The 17,858-nt window shown below is 44.2% G+C and overlaps 2 protein-coding genes across 2 annotated transcripts in view; one reads left to right on the top strand and one right to left on the bottom strand.

Moving 5' to 3' along the window:
* Positions 1 to 15,017, bottom strand: part of KRCC1 (lysine rich coiled-coil 1) — a 123,260-nt gene extending 108,243 nt beyond the window's left edge. Inside the window, exon 1 of the mRNA XM_030191043.1 lies at positions 14,839 to 15,017. Within this exon, the coding sequence (XP_030046903.1) occupies positions 14,839 to 14,965 (127 nt within the window). The 5' untranslated portion in view covers positions 14,966 to 15,017. The remainder of the gene's footprint in view (positions 1 to 14,838) is intronic.
* A 166-nt stretch (positions 15,018 to 15,183) lies between these two features.
* LOC115461323 (fatty acid-binding protein 1, liver-like) overlaps positions 15,184 to 17,858 on the top strand; it is a 53,472-nt gene continuing 50,797 nt past the window's right edge. The window contains exon 1 of the mRNA XM_030191042.1: positions 15,184 to 15,364. The gene's annotated coding sequence lies outside the window, so the exon portion shown is untranslated. The remainder of the gene's footprint in view (positions 15,365 to 17,858) is intronic.

Below are 17,858 nucleotides of genomic sequence, written 5' to 3'. Positions count from 1 at the left end.
GGGTATGTTTTGGACCACTGTCTTGATGAAATACCTAATCTTTTCCTACCTTCAAATTCTTCAGTGACCAAGAAACATTAGATTCTAGAATATTTTAATGGTTTACTAAGAACTTGATACATCACCTGGCATGTCAAGATGGTATACAATCCTAATATATCCAAAAAGAAAAAGGAAGTCCATTTTTAAGATAAGAAAAGTACTCCACACATCCATAAACAGCAGAGGATTACAATCAAACAAGAAACAGTTGCATCAGACCTCCCCATCAATCCCTCTTAACTGAGCATTCCAAAGAATGGGAGCGATGAAAAAGAATGTGGAGCACCTTGTGATTTCCAGTCTGGCTTGTCACACCAGGCACTGACAACTGAAGTTCAGACATGGACAAAAGTGTCCTATCAGCCACGTAAAGAATAATCAAAGAAGCCAAATAATGGAGTATCTGTGTACAAAGTGTTACGAGTCAAGACAAGAATCTTAAACTGTTCTTTGAACAACACAAGAAGTCAGTGATAAAACAACAGGGTGAAAAGTCAAATCTAGTAAAGTGACTGAGAAGCCGAACTGCCATGTTCAGTAGCGACTGAAGATGCTTCAAATTAACAGTAGCAATACCCACATAGACAACGTTGCAGTAATCAAGGCAAGAGATAAGTAAAGCCTGTAGCAGAGTAGAAACCACCAAAGTAAGATGCTTAGCTGAATCCATTATTCCTTCCACCTGTACAATACTTCCAAAGCCTATGACTCTGGCCTTCATACAACCTCAAAGCATAATGAATCCATCCACAACAGTTGGCCAGGTGTTCTTTTCTTGAAATGCTTCATCCTTTTATCTCTAAATGCATCTTATGTGGTTGTGGTTGAACAGTTCAATTTTTATTTCATCAATATAAAGCACTTTGTTCCAGAAAAAGTTTCAGGATTAATGGTTTTCTTTTCCATAGCCTTTTGTGATAAGGTTGTAGAAAAGGTTTCTTTCTAACAATTCTCCCAAGCAGATTATGGGTAAGAAATGTGCTATGTACAGGTCATTTGTAGTGACCTTTTCTCAGATCTGATCTGTTGTTGGCCAGTCCTATCAAAAATTGTTCTTGATCTTCTAGCTCTTGCCTTCACTTCAACCATTATATGTAATACATAACAACTTTTCTGACAGTTGAAATTACTAGATGAAAGTGTTTAGGAATTCTTTAATGGCCCTTTTCTATTTTAATTGAATTATCATCATGTTCATATGCTCAGACATATACATGATGAACCCTTGGCTGTTGAAGAAGAGTGAAAGTATATATTAACCATGGAATTAACGTCATCTGACTAATTGAATGCCTAATGAGTTACTAAATCTTTTCGGCCCTAACAACTTTAAAGTAGTAATGAATTAATTGAAAGGGTGTTCAAACTTTGAAACATGCCATACTCAATCTGTTAAAACTAGCAAATACTAGCTACGCATTAAAATTTGCAGAAAGATGTACATTTAACCTTGTACCATGTAGAGGTTGTGTCAGCTTCAGTACACTTTGAGATTCATTGGACAATACTACTTAACTAGGGATACCTAAACTTTTGGCACACAACTGCATTTCTATTCTCCTCCACCTCTACTATTAAAGTGTGAGTTAGGGACAGCTCTTCAAATAGCGTCTCTATGCTCAAATTTACATTCTATCTGAAGATTCAATATGGTAGGGACCCCATAATTTAAGATGCTCATTTACAAACCTGCACTCAGTTTTGTGGAACGGCCTAGTACTGCAAAACCTCTTATATCACACCATTGATAAATGAGTTTTGTGGGGATTTTCTTGCATGTCTCTGTAAAATCACAGACCTTAAAGCAAAAACGTAGTTAAGTTTTGCAGTAAATCTCTGCTTTACACTATTTTTCGTGCATAACTTTGCTATGCCAAAGTAGCCAATGAGTAGATTTGCATGATTCTTCAGCTCATCAGCTATTTTTTGCTAATGATTGGTAAGCACAAAATTATACGAAAAAAACACAGAAGGGGCCTAGGAAAATGTTGCTCACTTTTAACAGGTGTTTTCCATAGAGAGCAGGATTAATCTTGGGCAGGATTGGGTGACATCATCACACATTGTTAGGATGGAACTACTCTCCCAGAGGTCAGAACGTAGGGCAAAGTTCTGAGCATGCACAGTCCATCCTACATGTGGCAGTCTCCTCAGGTCTTCAGTTCCAAAGCTCAAGAATTTAGGTAATTCTTGCAGAGGAGGGAAGGAATGTGTGCCTAACCAATCCTGCTGTCTATGGAAAATCTTTTTAAGGGAAGGACAGATGCTTTTTCCATTGTGGCAGGCACAGAAATGGCCAATTCCCAAGCTTAGGGCCTCACATTTCTTTTTACATTGTTCCATATGTAATAGTCCACACTGCAAAAAGGTGAGTGTTGCTACTTCACACAGACAAATTAGCCTGCACAGCCTGACCAAAGGCACCAGCCTTTACTGAGGATTGGTTCAAGCAGTAGTGCAAAAAAAATGTTATGAGAACCAGGTCACTGCTTTGCAAATTGTATCCAGTGAAGCAAATTTTGGGAGAGTCACTGTAGTTGCAGAAGCTCTAGTTTGGTGAGATTACTTTAACGATTAGAAGAGTACCCATTTGTTCATAACAGAATTGGATACAGGATACCAATTTGCTAGACTTCTTTTGCCAATTGGTAAGCCATTTCTGCTGGAGTCAGAGGAGACAAAAAGTTGCATATACATTGACTGACTTCAGTTCTTTTTAGGTAACATGTGAGGGCCCACATAGTCCACAGTGTGGAAAGCTTTCTCTTGTGGAATCTTTTAATCTTTCTCTTGTGGAATCTGGTTTTCAATAGAACAAAAGAAGCCCTATTTTCTCACTCATGTGGAACGATGCTACCTTAACTAAACATTTTGAATGAGTTCAAAGAATTAACTTTGATATGATGACACTGTGTGTACTGCTCATAAGCTTGGAGTTTACTTATTCTTCTAGCAGAGGTCACAGCTACTAACAAGGGAAAATTAGGTTCTTACCTTGATAATTTTCTTTCCTTTAGACACAGCAGATGAATCCATTAACTGATGGGTTGTATCTGCCTACCAGCAGGTAGAGATAGAGATCACTTAAAGCACATAGAGGCATATTTTCAAAGCACTTTGGGAGGCTAAGTTCCATAGGTTTCTATGGAACTTTGGGAGGCTAAGTGCTTTGAAAATGAGCTTGACAGTGTTCCAGGACGCCCAACCCCCTCTGCCTTCAGTATATGAAATTTCCAAAGCAGAGTGAATAAAAAAAGGCAATATAACAAACTTTCCTCACAGAGAACAAATGCCTCTGAACCGGGGCAATAACCAAACAAAGGAGGGACGTTATCAACCTCCTGCAATAAAAACAGCATGTAGAAACTCTGATAGCTTGTCTTCAAGCACGCCTGATGAGGCACAATGTCTGTATGCAACATCTGTACAAAAACTAAAGTCAGTCAGGGAGGGATCATGGATTCATCTGCTTTGACTAAAGGAAAGAAAATTATCAAGGTAAGAACCTAATTTTCCCTTCCTTGTCATCAACAGCATATGAATCCATTAACTGATGGTATGTACCAAAGCACTCCCTAAGTAGGGTGGGAACAGGCAACTCCGCAAGCAAGCACTTGCGCTCCAAAATGCGCATCCTGCCTCGCCGCCACATCTAGCCTGTGATGCCGCACGAAAGAGAGCTGAGAAGCCCAGGTAGCTGCACGAAAGATCTCCTGAAGAGAAAAAAAACACCTGTTTCAGCCCACAAAGAGGACACTGCCCTCGTAGAGTGCGCTTTAAACGCTTCAGGCGGCGACCGCCCTGAAAGCAGATAAGTCGAAAAAAATGAGTTCCTTAAGCCAATCGGCTATAGTGGCCTTTGACGCCGGAAACCCCCATCGGGGACCTGCCAACAGAACAAATAAATGATCTGAATTCCTAAATTCATTTGACATCTGCAGATACTGCCACAGAGCCCTGCGGACATCCAAAAGGCGCAATTACCCAAAGGAGTCCGGAAACTCCTCCTTAGAGAAGGAAGAAAGATGGGCTGGTTGAGGTGAAAAGCTGAAACCACCTTAGGCAGAAAAGAAGGCACCGTACGAACAGTTACTCCAGATTCCAAGAACTGCAGAAAAGGATCCCGACAGGAAAGAGCCTAAAGCTCAGACACTCTTGTAGCCGACGTCATTGCCACTAAAAAAACTGTCTTGACAGTCACATCTTTCTCAGAAGCCCGTTTAAGAGGCTCAAACGGAGATCGCTGGAGCGTCTTCAACACGAGCCCCAGGTTCCAAACCGGACAAGGCAACCACAAAGGAGGACGGAGATGAAGCGCCCCTCTGAGAAAACGGAGAATATCCAGATGAGCAGCAAGGGACAATCGGAGACTTTCCCCCGGAAGCAGCCAACGCTGCCACTTGAACTCGAAGGGAATTGTTGGCCAGGCCGTTTTGTAGCCTGTCCTGCAAGAAGTCCAGCAAGAACGAGACTGTCGCCAGAGTCGGCGAGATAGACTTTGGCGTACACGCCTCAAAAGTGCGCCAGATCCGAGCATAAGTCGCAGAGGTAGACCGCTTGCGAGCCTGCAAGAGCGTGGCAATAACCTTATTAGAATAGCCCTTGTCCCTCAATTGCGCCCTCTCAAGAGCCAAGCCATAAGACCAAAGCGGCAAGGATTTTCCATAGTCACTGGACCCTGAACTAACAGGTTCGGAACCCGAGGAAAAAGGAAGAGGCGCGTCCACCAGCATCTGCCGGAGATCCACATACCACGGACGCCTTGGCCAATCTGGGGCGATGAGAATCACCAATCCTCAGTGCAGACGAATCCGAAGCAGAACTCACCCTATCAAGGGCCAAGGAGGGAACACACATAGGAGGCCCGAGGGCCAAGGTTGAGCCAGAGCATCCAACCCCGCCGAGCAAGGATCTCTCTTTCTGACGCCATGAGATCCAAGCCTGGAGTCCCCCATATGGCACAAATCTGAAGAAAAACTTCGTCTGCCAGTTCCCATTCCGCCAGGTCGATTTCATGTCTGCTGAGGAAATTGGCTTGCACATTGCTCTGACCGGCTATGTGAGCCATGGACAGCAGCTCTAGGTGGCGCTCGGCCCAGTCGCAGATCTGAGACGCCTCCGCAGCCAGGGCCCTGCACTGAGTGCCGCCCTGGCGAATGACGTAGGCCACTGCTGTCATGTTGTCCGACAGAACTCGGACAGGAAGACCCTTCAGCGTCCTGTGGAAGGCCAGAAGAGCCTGAAATATCGCTCTCAGTTCCAAGCGATTGATGGACCACCCCGCTTCCGCAGTGGACCACTGACCCTGAGCAAAGCGTCCCCGGCAATGAGCTCCCCAACCTAAAAGGCTGGCATCCGTTATCACCAGACACCAACAAGGAAGAGCCAATGGCATCCCCTGCCGCAGCCTGCTGTCGGAAAACGCCACCAATCCATATTGTGCTGGGCCTCAAGAAGCCACCGTAGTCTGCGTTGGTATTCCTGGGAAATCGGAGACCATTGCTGAAGCAGAGCAAGTTGCAGCGGTCTCATGTGAGCTCTCGCCCAGGGAACCACCTCTATGGTGGCCGTCATCGATCCCAGGAGCTGAACAAAGTCCCAAGCTCGAGGGCGAGGCATCCACAGAAGCAGGCGGACCTGATTCTGAAGCTTGAACTGCCTGCTGTCGGGAAGAAAAACGAACCCCGAAGCCGTGTTGAACTGGACCCTCAAATACTCGAGAGACTGAGGGGGTCAGGTGACTTTTGGGCATATTGACTACCTAGCCCAGAGTCTGAAGAACTGTAACTACTCTGGCTGTGGCAAGTCGGCTCTCGTCTGCCGAATCTGCTCTGACGAGCCAGTCGCCGAGATAAGGGTGAACTCTGATACCCTCTCACCTGAGAAAGGCAGCCACTACCACCATGACCTTGGAAAAAGTTCGAGGGGTACTCGCCAGGCCGAAAGGCAAGGCGCGAAACTGGAAACGTTGGCTCAATACCACAAACCGGAGAAACCGCTGATGCGGTGGCCAAATGGGAATATGCAAGTACGCTTCCTTGATATCCAGAGACGTGAGAAACTCTCCTTGCTGTACTGCCGCAATGACAGAGCGCAGGGTTTCCAGGCGGAAGTGTCGCACTCCTAAGGCCTAGTTGACTCTGCGTAAGTCGAGGATAGGTCTGACCGACCCGTCTTTTCAAGGCACCACAAAATAGATGGAGTAGCGACCGCAGCCATGTTCGGCGGGAGGAACTGGAACCACCGCTCTGAGCTTCAGCAACACCTGCAAGGTCTCGTATACTGCCGCCCGCTTGACGGCAGTGCCGCATCAGGACTCCAAAAATGCGTCTCCTACTGGGACGGCAAATTCTAGCAGGTAACCTTCTCTGATCAGGTCTAGGACCCACTGATCCGAAGTAATCTTGGTCCACTCCTCAAAAAAGAGAGAGAGACGACCCCCTACTGCGGGAACCGACGAGTGGACCGGCGCCCCATCACTGTGGAGGACGCTCCTGAACTCCTGGACATTGCCCGGACACCGCCGCGCGTTTGTCTGAACGAAAGGAATCCTCTGCTGGAAACGGGTACATTGACCAAACCCCGCAGAGCGCCCTGGGCGATACCTGCGAGCTTCGTGAAAACGTGGCCTGGAAGAGGAGGGAAAAGAAGGACTTTTGGAAGAAGGCCTCGGCCTATCGGTCCTTAACAATCTTCTCCAAATCCTCCCCACATAAAAGAAGGCCCCGAAAGGGTAACCTCACCAGCCTTTGTTTAGAGGCCATGTCAGCCGCCCAATGCCGGAGCCAAAGAAGGCGGCGGGCAGCAACCGCCACAGACATCTGCTTAGCCGAAGCTCTGACCAGATCATAAAGGGCATCAGCCAAAAAAGTCAGGGCAGACTCCATACGCGGGCCGACCTCAGCGAGGGAACCTGCTCCATCGTCGGGCTGCTTAACTGCCTGTTGAAACCAGGAAAGGCAGGCCGGGCTTCATAGGAACTGCAAATAGCTGCCCGTAAGGAAAGGCCCGAGATATCAAAGGACCGCTTCAGTGCAGATTCCAGCCACCGGTCCTGCGTATCTTTCAAAGCGACCCCTCCCTCCACCAGGAGAGTAGTCTTTTTAGTCACAGCCGTGACTAAAGCATCCACTTTAGGCATCCCAAAGAGGGTCAACTGACTTTCCCTCAGGGGGTAAAGGTGACACATAGCCCTGCCCACCTTCAAGGGACCCTCAGGGTCAGACCATTGAGCTGAAATAAGCTCTTGGATGGAAGCATGCACAGGAAAAGCCCGAGAAAGCTTCTTAGTGCTAGCCATCCTAGGATTAATAGAAGAGGCAGCACTCTCGTCAGGATCTTCAATACAAAGGGCCTGTAAGGCATCAGAAATGAGTGCTGGCAGCTCGTCGCGGTGGAAAGTCTGAACTGCTTTGGGGTCATCCAACTCCTGTGGCAAGCAGCCACCCTCATCTGGATCATCAGTCCGTGAGGGCCTGCCAGTCCCCTCAGACTCCCCGAAACTAGAACATGGGGGGAGAACACAGTGAAGGGTCCCCCTCAGACGGGGTATTCACTCGTCTACGCTCAGCGTCAGCCAAAAGCTCGGGGGAAGAAATAAAGTCTCCAGCAGACGCTGGGCTATAAAGAAAAGGAGGCAACCCAGATCAACAGGAATTGTCAGGAGCCTCAGGAAGTGCTCTTTTAAACATAAAAGCCTTATGCATGAGCAGCACAAATTCAGGGGCGAAAAACTCACCCTGTACATCCACCCCCACATTGGGGGAAGCGGAGGCAAAAGCTCCTCTAAAAACCTCGAAACAAGGCGCCCCCCTGCACTCAGATCCCTCCACAACTGTGAGGGTCGAGTCACGCGGCGCCTCCAAGATGGCGGCCGCTGCCAACTCCGGCGGGCGGGAAGAATCACCGCCCGCCATGGTCGTGCCAGCATTAGCATCTAGGCAGCATGTGCTGCAAAGCCCCGCTGCTGATCTGCGTTTCCCACAGTGGGAGTAGAGCTTAACCCCTTCAGCAGCCATCAAATACAGAAAACAAATGGTGCCTTCGCACCAAAACTTACCCTGCACACAGCGCTGTCAGCGGGAACCTCCCCGGAGGAGCTGGGCACCACTCTCACCTGCCCGGTGGAGCTGGGCACCACTCTCACCTCAGGAGACCGAGTCAAACGAGCTGTGGTCAAGCTATACCGAACCAGGAGCTCAGGAGAAAGCCTCTCTCTGTTTTTTGTTTTTTTTTTACTGTGAGGAAAGTTAGAGGCAGGCAGCCACAGAGGACCTCCGGGAGGAGGGGGAATGGGGTAAGGCAGGGACAGGGAAAACCAAGTATGCCTTTAAAGTGGGCACCACCAGCCACAACACCCCCTGCTCTACTGGCAAAGCACAGGAGCCACCCCAGGCAGAAATCCAGGAGCTGAGAAGCAACGTCCACACCTGCTGGGAGATAGAGATATACTGAAGGTAGAGGGGGTTGGGCGTCCGGGAACACCATGTGCTTTCAGTGTTCTCTATCTCCACCTGCTGGTAGGCGGATACAACCCATCAGTTAATGGATTCATCTGCTGTTGATGACAAGGAACAGCACTTTCCATAAAAGGTGCTTAAGATACATAAACTACAGTGGTTCAAATGGCAACTTCATAAGGGAAGTTAAAATAAGATAAAAAGTCCCATGGAAAAGGGGAGTTTCTATATTAACAGTCTGACGTTTATTTATTTACTTACAAAGTTTCATATACTGCTTTATCCCAGATTATGGCTTCAAGGTGATTTACAATAAAATGATGACAGACTGCTTTAGAAAATAGAAGAAACATTCAGGAATGAACAGAAAAGGCAAGAGAGAAAAGGTGAGTTTTCAGGAGAGATTTACATTTGGTGTATGAGGGTTCACAGCAAAGGTGAATGGGTAAACCATTGCAAAGCTCAGGACCAACATAACTAAAGGCAGATATGCGTCTGTGTCTAATCTGATTATTGGGGGGGGGGGGGGGGGGGGGGTGGAGGCACATGAAGTTAGCATCTGTTGAGCAGAGGGAGTGTGTGGGTGTGTAGGGAATAACAAGACGAGAAAGACAGTCTGGGGCAGTTTGAAGGTGTGATTTAAAGACCAGAGTCAAGATCTTGTATTGCGCATGCAGAGAGGGGTAACCAGTGTTCTTGATATAGCAGAGGTGTAATAAGGTCAAAAGGTTGTGCACGATGAAGAATGCAGACAGCAGTAGATTGCACTAGTTGAAGACGTTTTAAAGAATAGCGTTGTAGGCCAGCATAAAGAGAGTTACAATAATCCAAATGAGTACGAGTGACAGAAGAAGAGCACAAATGGAACGAACAGAACAAATCCAGGTCTGGAGAAGTCCTTTCATTAAACATGAAATGATGGGACACTGAGAAGCTGGAAGGTTATCAACCTGAGCAGAATAAGTGGAACAGCCCTTTAGATATATCCTGACTGAGGACATCTGGAGGCAATACTGTAAGTTTGGAGAATGGTGGTAGGCAAACATGTAATAGGGTTGTGTCCATTTGTAAAGCACCTAATGGAAAAATCTTTCCCCCACTCAAAAGCATTAAGTACACCTAGTAAATTGTTCTTATAGCTATTAGTATGTCTTGGATAGATGTTGGTAAACCTAAAGTAGAAACTAAACACTGGTCAATTTCCATGCTGAGAGCTAGTGACTTCAGATTTGGATGAGGAAGATGGCCCTCATGTTGAGTGACAAGGCTAATATAGTGCTATGAGAATCACGGTACTTGACCCTTTTCTGAAATTTGTGCAGAATGGTGAGGTATTTGTAAAGAACTGACCGAGTTCAAGATATTGCCAGGCCACCTGGAACTAGGAAGGAGGGGGACACGAGGATGGTGCCGTAGAAAGGTAGTTTTCTGTTCTTTCAGCTGGTAAAGAGGTTCATTTGAAGGATTCTCTATTCCTGAAAGATGGTCTGCACTGTTGCAACATTTAGGGCTGGGGTGGGCAACCTTTATACACAAGAGGGCCACATGAATGTCAGTACTATCCCTAGCAGGCCGCAATATTACCTAATGTTGGAATCAGAAAAGCACAAAGCTGCATACACCTTTAGATAAATAAATAAGAATCTAAAACCGACAGAAATGAAATGCTAGATAACTACTCTTAAAATATTTACGTACTACAGTATTTAAAATCTCCAAAACTCTGGCTAATTATGTTTTTCTGTGTGTACTTCCCATGGTCATGCAGGCTGCATAAGATTCAATGGAAGACTGCATTCAGCCCGCAGGTTGCCCATCCCTGATCTAGGGACTACTCACGAGGCTTGTGGAATCTGATAAATTTGTATACAGAATTCCAGGAATGTAAGCACAATATATTTAGATGCAATTGACTATTGCAAAGCCTCAGAGGTCTGCTGCTTCCTGGCAGAGACATAGTAATACGATTTGGGAGATTTGAACAAAAACATTGCTCGTATCTCCAACTGGTTGATGTGGAGAAGCTTCTCACACTTTGACCATGTTCTCTGCCAATGGTATTGATATGAGCTCCACAACCTATCTTTGATACATCTATAGTTAGAACACGATAGTGTTGAAATGGAGGAAAAGAAATATCTGTTGAGATTGGTTTTAAAGTTTACCACTGTAGCATAGTGTAAAGTTGAATTGAGGGGTGAATGAGGGTAAAAAGGGCATGGGATCATTAATTCCACTGGAATTTGAGATTGCCTCATTTTCAGATGAGCAAAATGCACAACATGGATGGCTGCAGCCATGTGGCTCGCTCAACATCTGTAGGTGGGCTCCAGCCATGACCATGACTATTTGTATGTTGCAGACATGAGAAATGAGGGCATATGTTGCATCCTGTGGTAAAAGACGCTTGCTTGAATTGGGTCCAGAGTGGCATCTATTAAAAAAAAAAAAAAAAAAAAAGGGTATTCACAGTATACAACAGTGTTTCCCCAAGTCCAGTCCTGGAGTACCCCTTGACAGTCAGGTTTTCAGGATATCCACAATGAATATGCAGAGATTTGCATGCCTCTATTATATGCAATTCTCTTTCATGCATATTCATTGTGGATATCCTGAAAAACTGACTGGCAAGGGGTACTCCAGGACCAGATTTGGGGAACACTGGTGTACAATATGGGCTTTGTTATCAACTTTCAAAAGTCAAAAATCTGGAGAAACATACTGTTTCATCCCTGAGGGCTAGAGCATTGATTTCCAAAGAAGCCTCTACAGCAAAGGTTTTAAACCTAGTCCTCGGAAACACCCAGCCAGTCAGGTTTTCAGGATATCCACAGTGAATATGCATGAGATAAATTTGCATGCACTACCTCCATTGTCTGTAAATCAATCTCATGAATATTATGAGTATCCTGAAAACCTGACTGGCTAGATATGTCCCAAGAACTGAGTTGAGAACCACTGCTCTAGAGCCAGTCATCAAAGAATGGGAAAGACTAGGTCCCACTGGACCACCAGGGTCTTTTTAGTGTTGGGAAGGAGTTTAGGTTTGACAGGTCCGGGAGAAAATCCTGGACCTGTCAAACCTCTTCTGCTGTTTGACAGGTCTGGGCTTTTTTTTTTTTTTTTTTGCCAACCTGGACCTGTCAAACAACTTCTCTGGGAGGGCACAATCCTCCAGCAGAAGTACCCCTATGATCAGAGTTAATAGTGCACCTAAATTTGCATGCTATTAGCTCTGATCATAGTGGCAATGCCCTGTGCTGTTTCGACACTAATTTTAGAGTGCTGTTTAGAACAGCACGGGGCTTATCATCTGCACTTAGGTAACCCTGCTTGTGGAGATGAGCAACTAACACAACAAGGCATTTCATGAAACTCTGGAGTTTTCTGCCACACTTCAGCCAACGTCTGAATCCTGACTTCAGTGATATACCAAAAAGATAAAAACAAAGAAAAAAAAAAAACAATACTACTATGAAAAACATAAGAAGCAATCTGTCGACAAACTTGTTGGGAGATCTCTGTTAATTCCTTCAGCTAAGCAGAAAAAAATAAAACTGAGGAGCTGAGAACGCTGTGCTTAGGAAAATCTACCATGCTCACAACTTTACACTAGCTTCTGAGCACTGGGAGATATTCTGCCCCTGCAACATGCAATGACATTACCCACTCATCTATCTGACTCAATCCTGTTTGCCAACTGAAAAAAAATTTGCAAGGATATTTGATGAACTATTTGCCACTTGTTCTGAATGTAGTCCTATTCGTTGGTTACTATGCTAACCTCCAAGTTATTTGTAGTAACAATGTATATGTTGCTCTGACATAACACAAAATGCAATGAGTGTGACTGTGTTGTAAGGCTTGATATACCGCCTTTTTTTGAATGGGTTGTGGTTAGACACAAGCTGCACCACCACAAAAATAAAGACATATATTCAACAAGATAAACTTAATTAGTGGCTCAATCCCGGATTCTGAGCAAACTAGATTATTGCAATATCTATGGAAGACTGCAGACTGTACAGAATGTGACCTGCAGTTCGTTTAATTTTTTCTCTTAAAACAAAAAAGGGGTTATCACATTATTTTTTGCACTGGCTCCCCTTAGAAGTCAAGAGTTTTCTACAAACTTTAATGTTTGATATTTAAGATCTTTTATGGCACAATGCTGAAGTATATGCTTCAACTCATCCGTAGGCCAGCACTTTAATGATATCACCTAATATGCACTTTTATGGTGTTATCCATTCCAAGCCCTAAGGGTATTTCATCTGTGAAAGTGTTTTCCTCTTTATTTTCTTATTAAGCTGCTAGTGCTTGGACTACTCTACCCAATGTTATTATTTATAACCCCTCTATTAACTAAGCGAGGAACGAAATGAGATAAGATTCTTATCTAGCTATGCTATTTTTTTTTTTTAAAAGCTATCAAAACTGTCCTGTTTTGAAAATATCTCCTACTAAGACAGCATTAGGATTTGCTTTTAGTAGGTCTTTTATCTTGTATTAATCTGTAAATTCCTAGATATATAATCTAGTCTTGTTTGTAATCCGCTTAGAATCAATGACAAGAATTAGCGGAATATAATTGTAACATGTCATTCTAAATCTCTATTAGTTCTGTCACTGAACTCAGGCTTCTAAAAGCCTTTCAGAACAAACAGCACAAAAAAACATTAAAAACATAACAGATCAATTTTAAATTAATACAGCTCTATTACATATTGCTGTGCTATACCTGGAGATTCAAGTCATGGTCGCTGGCATTGCGCATGAGGTATGTGCTTGTTGGCCAACATAGAAGTCTTGCTGTGCCTGACTGCCATATAAAGCAGCGCATGAGGTATGTGCTTGTTGGCCAACATAGAAGTCTTGCTGTGCCTGACTGCCATATAAAGCAGTGTTACACTGTATTGTATATCTAACAATACTTTCAATTTTTCATGCCTGTCTGTTACAAGACATGCAATCACATCCACCATTAATTTGTCTAATATCCTTGGTTCAACCTCCCCTAGCATAACTGTAAAGAACAATGCATAATGGGTTCTGGTATCTTGGGATTCTGATACAGGGTAAAATATGCTTGTGCATTTTACTGACATCAGAAGAACTTCTCCATATGAGTATAAATTATGAGCCTCATTTATCAGAAGCATAGGATTCACCTTTGATAAATAAGGCACAGAACTGCTTGCAACAAACACTCTGTATTCACCATTCTGCAGTAAAAATTTCCATAAGAAATTACCATACTGTAGAATATCTAAAAATATATATTGACATAGGACAAAAGGTCCACAGGCAAAGAAATGAAGTCAGGGGCAGCAGAATGATTTGGCCCTCCAACCAAAAATAGTCGAGGCAGGGCTGAGCAAAATATTAGTTGGGCCGTGGCCACAGTGGCCCACCCCACACAATTCATCTGCTAATGACTAAAACTCAAATGTAACTTTTGGGGGTTGGAAACAACTGCATGCACAGTTTTGCCAGGATTCTTCAGATCCTGTTTTTTTTTTTTTTTTTGGGGGGGGGGGGGGGTAGGGTTAGAAACAACTATATGCACAGTTTTGCCAGGATTCTTCAGATCCTGTTTTTTTTTTTTTGGGGGGGGGGGGGGGGGGTAGGGTTAGAAACAACTATATGCACAGTTTTGGCAGGATTCTTCAGATCCTATGTTTTTCTGTGCCAGTGCATTTTATGATTTGTGGTACCCTTCTACCTTAGGCACCCGTAAGTCATGTTTAGAACTGGTAGACGGATTGTACAGATTTTCATCCTCCACTAAATTAGAATTGCTCCCTGTTTGGGAGGGGGGGGGGGGGAACTCCCATCTCCAGAAACCTAACTCTGATGCGTGACAAAATAAACGTCCTATTTGCCTCTCAGCCTAGGGAAAGCAGAAGTAGCTCCTCCAACTCGTCATTCCTTGCATGATAGAATCTCCTCCCCACATTCACACCGAAGACTACAAGCATCCCCTTCCCAGCACCAAAGCTTAGGGAGCCTCCGGAGAAACTGAATTCTGATGCAGAGTGGATGAACCTTAGCCCTCTGCCCTAACCCTGAATGGATGGGCGCAGGGGATCCAGGCCTCAGACCATTACTAGAGCGCTAGCGCCCTTGGACCTCGGCGGTTTCTCCCCGCACAGGAACCAGAGTGGGAGCAGAGCAGAGTACAGCCAACCTCCCACCCCACTAGCCACCTCCTGGAAGCTGCGCAATACACCGCTCAGGCCCTACTCTCGGGAAAGATGGGGGAGGGGTACTGGAATACTTTCTTGATGATTTCTTTTCAGTGTTTATTAGCTCTCGCTTCTGACTGGAAACTCACCTTTCTGGTAGTAAATGGTGTGTACACTACTACTATTGACGCTCCCTGCCACAGAGCTGTCCGTGGCAGAGGCTTTCTGATTTAAACTCTCCACTAGCTGCGGAATGATTGCTCCCTCCGACTCCATGTTTGAACGCTGCAAACGTTCGGCCGGCGAAGGAGGGAGGGGGAGAGAGAGGGTGCCCATGCGCAAGCGCGCCACAGACAGCAAGACTTCATCATACGCCCCGCCCTCAGCTTTTCCTTCGCCGGTTCTTACGACAACGCGCATAACGTGATGGCGTCATGACCCCGCCTTTGTTTTCAGAAGGGGGCAAGGAAGAGGGGGTCAAAGAGGTTCTATTGATTTAAATGTCTTTATTGATTTTATACAAAAAAACAATCTATGCATGAAAAAACTTTAACATGTGATGCTAATAAAAACTAACAACAAGAAGTGACAGACAGCAAGGAAATGAATACACATGTTCAGAGAGGCGACCATTTTTGGACTGAAATTTGTGCAACACATTAGATTTTCTGGCAGGTAAGGCAAACAGAATTCTACCAGGAGCAATAATAAAGTTGTGCCAAGTCTTTCCAGGAATTAAGGACAGTCTTAATTGTTCTCATACCTCACACTAACATCGGTTTTTGTCTCACTAGAATGTGAACCACACTGAACTCTGGAAAGGGGCCATTAGTGGTATACAAGAATTGATTTCATTTGATTAGATTAATTGCAATAGCAATTAAGGTATCTAATAAAGAACTTTTCATGTGAATTCCAAATATTTGAAACATAATGATCGCAATATAATATGTTTATACTGAAGAGGATCCTAAATAGGAAGATTTTACATATGGTGGACCAAACATAATTCCAATTTTTGAGAATAATAACAATTAAATAACATATGTTTGCAAAGTACCCCTTTCTTTACCACGAGACCAGCAATTTGGTGAAATATTCAAATCAATATGATGTGATCTAACAGGTGTCCAATAGGATCTATGAGCTAGAAAGAACTTGGACTCTGTTATAGTTGCAGGTCTAGAAGAAGAAAAAACTGAAGACCAGAATGCCTCCCAATCTTTTTCTTGAAAAGTAAAATTTAAATCTTCTTGCTATGAGCTTTGCAACCCAGATAAATGTATGTATTTAACATGTTTTAACAATTTATAAAAATGGGAAGCAGTGTGGCCCAAAGCATGAAAATATTTGCAATGGGTTAACAAAGAGGGAGGCACAGAGGTGTGAGTGTATTGGACTCCTGATTTTTTAATAGAATGTATGAGTTGGAGCCATTGATAAAAAAGGAGTAGGGAATATCAAAGCTTGTTTTCATTTAAGAAAATGTTTTCCAAGGTAGAGAACATAGTAACATAGTAGATGACAGCAGAGAAAGACCTGCACAGTCCATCCAGTCTGCCCAACAAGATAAACTCATATGTGCTACTTTATGTGTATACCTGACTTTGATTTGTATCTGTCATTTTTAGGGCACAGACCGTAGAAGTCTGCCCAGCACTAGCCCTGCCTCCTAACCACTAGCCCTGCCTCCCACCACTGGCTCTGCCACCCAATCTCTGCTAAGCTTCTGAGGATCACTTCCTTCTGAACAGGATTCTTTTATGTTTATCCCACGCATTTTTTAATTCCGTTACCATTTTCATCTCCACCACCATCCGCGGGAGGGCATTCCAAGTATCCATCGCTCTCTCCATGAAAAAATACTTCCTGACATTTTTTCTTGAGTCTGCCCCCCTTCTATCTCATTTCATGTTCTCTAGTTCTACCGCCTTCCCATCTACGGAAAAGGTTAATTTGCGGATTCATACCTTTCAAATATTTGAACGTCTGTATCATATCACCCCTGTTTCTCCAGGGTATACATGTTCAGGTCAGCAAGTCTCTCCTCATACGTCTTGTAACGCAAATCCCATACCAGTCTTGTAGCTTTTCTTTGCACCGCTTCAATTCTTTTTACATCCTTAGCAAGATGCAGCCTCCAAAACTGAACACAATACTCCAGGTGTGGCCTCACCAATGACTTATACAGGGGCATCAACACCTTTCTTCTGCTGGTCATACCTCTCTCTATACAGCCTAGGAACCTTCTAGCTACGGTCACCGCCTTGCCATACTGTTTTGTCGCCTTCAGATTCTCAGATACTATCACCCCAAGATCCGTCTCCCCATCTGTAAATATCAGACTCTCACCTTCTAACACATACGTCTCCCGTGGATTTCTACTCCCTAAGTGCATCACTTTACATTTCTTTGCATTGAATTTTAATTGCCAAACCTTAGACCATTCTTCTAGCTTCTGCAGATCCTTTTTCATGTTTTCCACTCCCTCCTGGGTGTCTACTCTGTTACAAATCTTAGAGAAGCATTGACAGTATTACTACTGTTGGTGAGATGGGAAGAGGGGGTATGTTCAGCATGTGGATTAGTGCAGGAGCATAAATCTCTGATATCCCATATCCCTAGAGCCTGCCAGTGGGCCCATGACATAGTTTTTTTTCCCAATTAAAATTTTTGGATTATGCCATATGGAGGTAAAGTTGGAAGAAGACCAGGGTATGTCCAAAGATATATCCAATTCTTTAAGAACATTGTAGGTGGTCTTAATTATGGGATTGGAAAGGAGGGTAGTCGGATGCGACATAAGCAGGGGATTTAGATAGGAAGGAAGGAGACAGTAAATTCTGTTCAATTAGTAGCCATCTTTGGTGCGAAAGATTAAGGTTAGAATTAGCAAAGGTGGATAACCAGACTGCTCCTTGATATATAATATATGCTTTATAGTATGTGCTAAGTCAGGAAAACTAACTCATCCTAGGAGTTTGGGGGCTTTTAGTTTAGATAAGGAAACTTTGGAGGATTTATTTGCACAGAGAAACTTAACCATTAATTTTTCCAAGGATGTATAAAAACTGGAGGGGAACATAATGGGAAGCATATATAGATGGTACAATATCTTAGGGACAAGCATCATTTTTAATGTGTCTAGCCTGCCCCACCACGAAAGGTA

The sequence above is a fragment of the Microcaecilia unicolor genome, chromosome 2 (genome assembly GCF_901765095.1).
Source record: "Microcaecilia unicolor chromosome 2, aMicUni1.1, whole genome shotgun sequence".
Taxonomy (NCBI): Eukaryota; Metazoa; Chordata; class Amphibia; order Gymnophiona; family Siphonopidae; genus Microcaecilia; species Microcaecilia unicolor.
The sequence above is the reverse complement of the archived record's forward strand: the minus strand, read 5'-3'. Positions and strand labels throughout refer to the sequence as shown.